An 8,062-nucleotide genomic window follows, 5' to 3' on the forward strand; every position below is an offset into this window, starting at 1 on the left:
CTCAACCTGAGTAACTAACTATCTCTGGAACTTGCAGTCAAATCATTTTCATTTCGATCTAGAATTTTTGTAGGTGTCTAGATTGGTCAGTTGAAAGATCTTTCTGACAAATACTTTGATAACAGTAAATTTCTTAGGTTTAGTGCGGATCGAAATCCTCTGATTTCAGCACGATGAAGGCACAAATAACCAGTGAAATATGAGAGTGTAAATAGTATCATGGCTTCAAACATCGTATCAAAAGTATTGTAGTAATATTGTACTGTCACATCTGATCTATCCAACTCGAATCCATCGGATTATATCAATTTAAAGTCACTGACTTACTTCACCAACCGGTGAAATCAGGAGATCCCATTTCATTTAGCACACATCTTCCAACAAAAATCTATGGTTTAAGGTCCTTTCAAAAGCATCACCAGGTTCCAAAACGACACCTTTCTTGAACACATGGAGTAAAATAAGTACTTGCACGATGCTACTATTCCCTCCAATCCTAAACATAAGTCTATTAGGACATCAACACGATCTTTAATGTGCCATTTTGACTAACAATATTTATAAAAATAAATTATTTAAAATAGAAATAGTTATATATTATGATAGCATTTTTCATAATAAATTTAGTAACATCAACCATATGCTATCAATCTTTATAATTTTTTTCTATTGATGATCAAATCTAAAAAGATTTGACTGATAAACCTAAATGCACTTATATTTAAGATCCAAGAGGGTAGCTATGTAGCATCTAAGAACAAACGAAGATACTTTTTTTTGCATCGGCTCTAATTTGTTTTTTTTTTTTCAAGACGAGTCCCATTCCACACAAAAACAAATATATATTTCAAATATCACTCAAAGTTCCAGGGGTAATGACTCGAGTTGTTACCAATATTGAAATAAAATGATATAACTTAGCTTTGAGAAATTTGTATTATGCTTTTTTTACTTCTTATCCTAGGACAACCATAGGGATATATGTCTTCAGTACCAAAAGATGTATAGTGTACACCAAGTCACAAACATATGTCATCCGAGGTACAAAAAAAAGATACTATACTCCTCACCAAAAATCCTATCCACGGTCTACACTAAATTAATATCTTTATCTACTCCATCTAGCCAAAATTTATTTGGCGATAAGCAAGAACCGAAAGTGCTAGGTACAGATAGCCTCAGCTGGTCAAGATCGATTAATAACTTTGCTTTCATGCTAATATCTTATATTTAAGGTGTGATGATTAATAAATGTTTTGAGACCCGTAGGTGCATTATTTATCTTATCTTTCATCGGCAGAGATGGTTATCTAGTTGGACACTACACCAGTACTATAATTAGAAGATATCCCAGACGGGACAGCGACAGCAACATTTGACCAAACAGCACGACGGAAAGGATAGGCTACAAGTGTACAAGCGCATGGGCGACAAGTGTACAAGCGCATGCTTCCAAAAGGTTCTAAACCTCCGCTTCATTTGGCATCAAACCGATTCATGGTTCCATTATACATGCAACTTTAGCTTACAGTAGACAGCTATGCTTATGTGCTGTTTATTTTTCAAAAGAACACAAAATAAATCCACTACACTTCAAACAAAATGTTGGCTACTATCTTCTACTAGCACTTATGACAGTCCTTAGATCGGCGGAAATCACAGAATCAAATATGCCCGTTTGTCCGAAACTCACAAATATTTACAATATGCATTACGTCTGGTCAGTGGTGGGTCCAACATTTTAATAATGGGTGTATGTTGCTAAAAAAATTGTTATAACAAATGTATGTGGCATATTTGGGCCACATACAGATAGGGATGAAAGCGGAACATATAGTTTCTGATTTAATACGGATATAGATATGGATATAGATAATTTCATATAGATACGGATACCGTATTAAAAATCTGATAGATACATTTTATCCAATTTTTAGATCAGAATATCCGTATTTTACTATATATATTGCCTTCGGTCCATACTAATACTAGCTACTATCTATAAAATAGAGTATGGATTTTATCTGTCTATGCAATGTAATATTTTGAATTATTTTTTTTAGCTATTGTCTACTATTTTATGCTCATTTGATAAATATATAGTATTTTTATGTGCTAGTGTGTATGCCTCTTACATGCGTGAAAGAAACAGAAATAACACTCAGTTTCTTTTTCTTGTAACGAACTATGTGATATTGTTTTATATCTACTTATCTATATTTTTTTAATCATTTAGCCCTTCATCGCTTTAAAAAAGCGGCGGTGACTAGTGACAGTATTCTGAATGAGATTTTAGCTATACATACAAATTTGCATATAAGCTTATCCCAGTAAAATTGATGGATAGCTTCAGAATGCAAACGAAACTCACATGATCCTAACACTAACATGCATGATTGTTATCACGTTACTTGTTGCTTGCACGACCATGTGTAAGCATAATATCTGACTATTTTAGTCTGTTTTTGTTCTCATTTTACTCTGTTTGACTTTGAAACAATACGTATACGTGCAATATCCACTCATATTATGAATTCGACAAAAAAATGGATTCGGATATAGTAAAATCATTATCCGTCCGAATCCGATCTATTTTCACCCTAGCCGGAGCTAATTGGGCTTAAAGATGGTGGAGTGCGGTAGTGACAAAAGATTTAAAAAATAAAAATAGTATGTTGAGTCGAAATACACCACTTAATTATTATTAATTTTTAACAACTACTAATATCCATAGTTATTATATATAATAAATAGTTAATTTTTTATAAAATAATTTACTCCCAAGTGTGCCTGCCAGGCTGCCCCTGCGTCTAGTCTGTTCCATCCGTCCTTTAACCGGCCCTCGTTTTCAACGATACACGCAGTTTTCGGCTCATTGTAGAAGCAATTCCCCCCTAAAGTGCGAGATTTACCGATGATCCTTTAACTAATCGGCATTGGCAGATAAGATTGGCGTGTGATTAAACTAACCGAACCCTCTTCCACATGGTAGAGAGTTTTGCCAATGAGCGGTCACGCATGGCATCGGCGCATATCCACTTTGCCGCCCACCGCATCCAACCCTAACTAATTTATCTATTCCCACCCCCATAATCAACCGTTACTTTATAGAGCAGCAAAGAGGGACTCCAACAACACTACTGATAAAACAAGACCAGAAGGAGCCGTTTCCGGATACGTATGTTCCAAGGATATACTCTACTTAGTTGAATTTTTACATTTTAACTACTTAAAAAATATATTCTATAAATAGACTAATAAAAATAATTATAAAAATAGATTTTTTTGCACGACTTCATAATATTTAATGTCATAGCATAGCATCATGATAATTGATATCATGATAACATATGATCTTCTATATTAAATTTATAAGATTATACATAATAGCTATAACAACATTAATAGCCACGACGTCATATTATTTAACAAATGACTTATTTTTAGACATTGTTTGTATAGATCCTTCCGTAGAAAAGTTTCTGAAAAGGGCCGCAGTCTAAAAAAAAAATCCCGCTCGCCAAGCTACTCCATTTGTAGAGCTCAGTGGCATTCAGCCGTAAATAGAGCGGAAAGCCGGGGGCCGGTGGCGGAGTCGGGATTGGATAGCGCTAGTTAAAGCCGAGGGCCCCGCGGTGAAGCGCTCCAGCTCAGCCCCATCCCCGCACGCGATGGGCAGGTACCCACGTTCACTGACACGTGCTTCGATAGATTCCGGGCCCACGTGCCGGTGAGGGTGGGCCGAGGCGGTGGAGGTGTGCATCGGGTTTGACTAATTACAGCTGGAACACGCCTTTGCTCGACTGTCCGGTCTGTTGCGTCTTTTCGAGAAGGCGGGGTTCGTGTCTGTGATTAGCGGGTTCTGACGGGTTAATCGTGATTAAGGAGGGCAAGAACGGGATTAGGGATGATTAATTTAAATCGGTGGGCCGCCGCGACGACTCGGGGCCTGGGGCGCGTGGCGGGCGACTGCGCGCCGCTGCCCGACCACGCGACGTCCGAGCTGGCATCACGAAACTGGATAAGGCCAGCCGGCCCAGGCCTCGCCGCTTTTAGCGGCTCACCCCCTCGTAGGTTCTGAGTTTTCTGCACCGGTCCTTGGTTGGGCAGCTGTACAGAGATTGATTTCTCGTGCGATTTTCTACTAGAAAATTAAGATTATGAAAGCCTATTTTAATAAATTATCTATCAATTTTTTTAAAATCTACAACTTAAAAGTTTTTTTTCAATCCATAATCTATAAATTATTTTTTTAAATCCCAACTGAAACAAATAGTCGTCGCAATTTTTGCGGGAGACCGTCGCTAGCCACGAGCTGCCTCCGGCGCACTGTGCGACACTGTGCACAGGGATAAAGGATGAACGACTTTGCTTGTTTTTTTAAAACTCTGGAATATATATGTATATATATAGTACTTTTGTACTTTGTTGTTGTCGTGTGTTTGAGCCGGATAGGCAAGGCACCATGTACTGATTGAAAGCATTTCAAGCACCGACATCTTACGCGCAGTGCGCACCGACGAGTCACACCGTAAGCTGATGATGTTATCCAATGCATGTGCTACACCAAACGCATCGAGATCCGCGCCAAGTCGTCGAAGGAGGAGGGGGAGTAGCTGCTTTGAGGTACGGTACTTCTCCTCCTCCTACCGCTGCTGTACGTACGTAGCAGTGCAAAATTCCATTACGCACGAGAGGCAGTACGCATCCCTCCAGTATATCGTTTTGGTTATATGCGGTCAACGTTTTTCACTTTTAACTATAAATTAATCTTTATATATTTAGTTAGATAGTATATCGTTTTGGTTATATGAGGTCAACGTTTTTTATTTTAACTATAAATTAGTCTTTATATATTTAGTTAAATATTTGAAAATGATATGAGTATATTTATCTTAAAAATATTTTCTTAATAATATAATTTTACTATATTTAACAAATATATTATAACAAAGTACTCCCTCCTTCCCGGTTTATAAGGCGTATAGTATTTTTCACAAAGACCAACGAATGTATCCCGCCAGCCATTCATTAGCCTCGCTCGCCGCGTAGACGATTTGTTTCCCCCGCCATGCAGCATGCCGCATTTGTTTCCCTCACGCCATGCAGCATGCAGCATGCGTTTCCCTCGCGCGCGCCATAGCAGCCAAGCGCTCCCCCGCTTCCGCTTTCATCTCTCGCTCGCACGCGTGCCATAGCAGCCAGGCGCCATGGCAGCATTCGTTCCCCTTCGTGTGCACCATAGCAGCCAGGCAAACAAATTTGGAAGCTTTTGCTTCTTCTCTTCTTTTCTCCCGCGCCCAGCATTTGCTTCTTCTCTTCTTTTCTCTCTGGCAAACAAATTTGGAAGCTACCGCCCATAATTTGGAAGCTGCCGCCAATTATTTGGAAGCTGCCGCCCAGCATTTGGAAGCCAAATTTCGCCAAAATCATGGACATATCTTCCTATACATAGCTCTTCCATATCTTCTCCATGAACATCTTCACTTCTTTTCTCTCCTCTTGATCTCTCATCCATTAGAATGATTTGAGTATGGCAAATTTTGACCTCAACTAGCCAATCAATTGGGAGCAAATTGATGAGTTTGATGGACTTGTTATTGATCTCAACTACGATCTTGAGTGGGATAAAGGTATACATGATGTTCTTATTTCTATTTTTTTGGTTCTGTTTCGTGCTCAAGGTGTACATGGTGTATACATGTTGTAGGAGAAGGAAATGGTAGCGTGGGAGAAGGAGTTGATGGAGATCAGCAGGGAGAAGGAGATGTTGGCTCAGACGGCACGCTCGGGCAGGGAGCAGGAGTTGTTGGCGATCAGCTAGGTGAAGGAGATGGTGGTGAGGAACAAGATGTTGATGGAGATCAGCTGGGAGAAGGAGATGCTGGCACAGAAGGCACGCTCGGGCTCGTCGGCGCACACGGTCGCGGGGGCACCAGACTTGGCCTCGCCTGCCGCGGGCGCACTAGAATTGGCCTCGCCGGCCGTGGTCACGCCGGGTTCCGCGTCTCAGGCAAAGGCAACGCCGAGCACGTCTCAGGCGTAGGCATCACCGGGCGTGGCCACGGAACGCTCGGCCTCGTCGGCCGCGAGCACTGCAGTCTCGGAGTAGTTGGCCGCGGTCATGTCAGCATCGGGTTATCAGGCGAAGGCAATGCCAAGCTAGTGCGCTCCGGCCGCGGTCACGCCGGATTCGAGGTCCCAGGCGAAGGCAACGACGGGCGCGACCACGGCACCCAACTTGGACTCGCTGGCCGTGGTCGTGCAGGGCTTGGACGTGCTGGCTGCGACGTAGCCGGGATGGCAGCGGTTGGAACCGAAACGAGTATGTACTTGGCATAAGCATGCATGAGTTACGTGTTTAATTTGTGTGCGGGGATGGATGCTGCTCGATCGAGAACTAATGTGTCCGTGCTATGGCGTGGTAGGAGAGGCGCGCCGAGCTAGAGAACGTGGGCAGGATGTACGAGCTGCTGGAGAAGGAGTTGAGGTTCATGACGCTGGCTCACGAGGAGCAGTACACGATGCCGTCGCTGGAGGTGCTGGAGCGCAACCTAGAGGCGGCCATGTACAAGGTGCGCTACGACAAGGTATACTTCTCATCACCTTGAGGCATTTTACTCACTGCACTGATGTTCTTACTGCATTGCACATCTGCTATGAAGCGATGCTCTTACTACACTGCACCTCTGCCATTTGCCAAAGTGACGTTCCTGATATCAAGTTTACCACTGAACTTGTAGATCAAGTTGGGAATGTAACAAGGAGTAACCGTATTTTCCTAACTCACCAAGCTTGCATGAGAGAGATACTACAGCAAAAGAGGGGACAACATTATAAAATCCCACATTTGAAGAAGGAAGCATTGGAGAGGAATGGTGTTCTTCCAGTTAGGTTACAATGCGAGGCAGAAATTGTGAGCGAAGCGTTACAATTTGTCTCTTAGATGTACTACTGCTATTTCTGTTTTTTCCAATTGTAATCGGACCATGATTCAGTTTTGTAATGGTATTAATGTTATCAAGCATCACCGACGGTGTTCGGTGCCATGACATCGACATCGACCGAGCCTTCTGCGCTTTTCCACAACGATTCCGGGACATGCCATGCTTCTAGAGCGCCTTCGTTTGGGAGCATCACCTGCAATCAAAGTTGTCGTGTCCGTATATCCAAGCGTTGATGGTGTACTCGCTGTGAACGCATTTGCAACGAGAGCACGGTGTCAATCGACGGCAACGTGCGCAAGGGCCTTCGAGCAAGCATCGATAGCAGCCACCTCCCGTGCCGGACAGCCACTCAGAGAAATCCTCATCGTCGAGCTCGTTGAGCCAATCGTGGGTGGCTTCATGGGAGTAGTCCTGGTGCTCTCGTTCTACGCCGTCGTAGGCGCCGTCCTGGTGCGCGACGACTACACCGGCGTGGCCACCGTCGAAGAAGTCGTCGACTAGCGAGACGAGTACGCCATTCTGGTTGCCGTGGAGGTGCGAGACGACGACACCGTCGTGGGCGCCGCAGAAGGAGTCATCGACTTGTGAGCATAGGAGGCCGTCCTGGGCGCCGTCTACTAGCGAGACGAGTAGGCCGTCGTGGGCACCGTTGACTTGCGAGACTAAATGGCCGTCGTGGTCGCCTGCCAGTAGTGAGTCGAGGTTGCAGTCCAAGTCGCCATCAACTTGCGAGATGAGGAGGCCGTCATGGGCGTTGTCGAAGGAGTCGACGACTTGCGATACGAGGGGGCTGTCGCGGTTGCCGTCCTGAGCGCCGTCGAGGTGCGCGACGAGAGGGACGTGGAACTGGGCGAGGTCGATGGAGTCGTCCATGGCGAGGTTGTCCTGGGCGCCATCGAAGGTGTCCTGGGCGTCAGTGGCGAGGTCGTCCATGGCTATGGAACTGTGGAAATGGCTAAAACGAGTTCTGGACGAGGAAACAAGCGGTGAGTACACGTAGGCATACGTATAGACGCCATGCAGCATGCAACATTAACTAAAGCATGCAGCAACGGCTCGCACGTAGCTCTTCAGAAACGGCGGCATTCACTACTGCTGGCTTCTTAGCTTCATAC

The 8,062-nt window shown here is 43.8% G+C and overlaps 1 protein-coding gene across 1 annotated transcript; it reads left to right on the forward strand.

Annotated features, from left to right (window-relative positions):
- The first annotated feature begins 5,103 nt into the window (after positions 1-5,103).
- On the forward strand, positions 5,104-6,743 carry LOC133898579 (uncharacterized). Its single transcript, XM_062339284.1, has 4 exons — positions 5,104-5,252; positions 5,685-6,309; positions 6,429-6,590; positions 6,666-6,743. The coding sequence occupies exons 1-4, from the start codon at positions 5,104-5,106 to the stop codon at positions 6,741-6,743; spliced, it is 1,014 nt and encodes a 337-aa protein (XP_062195268.1).
- The last annotated feature ends 1,319 nt before the right edge of the window (positions 6,744-8,062 follow it).

Source organism: Phragmites australis, chromosome 18 (assembly GCF_958298935.1).
Source record: "Phragmites australis chromosome 18, lpPhrAust1.1, whole genome shotgun sequence".
Lineage (NCBI taxonomy): Eukaryota > Viridiplantae > Streptophyta > Magnoliopsida > Poales > Poaceae > Phragmites > Phragmites australis.

Coding starts and splice junctions, on each gene's coding strand:
- LOC133898579 (XM_062339284.1), top strand. CDS start 5,104: ATGCAGCATGCAGCATGCGTTTCCCTCGCGCGCGCCATAGCAGCCAAG. Junction 5,253..5,684: donor GTGTGCACCATAGCAGCCAG/GCAAACAAATTT, acceptor TTCGTGCTCAAG/GTGTACATGGTGTATACATG. Junction 6,310..6,428: donor ACGTAGCCGGGATGGCAGCG/GTTGGAACCGAA, acceptor ATGGCGTGGTAG/GAGAGGCGCGCCGAGCTAGA.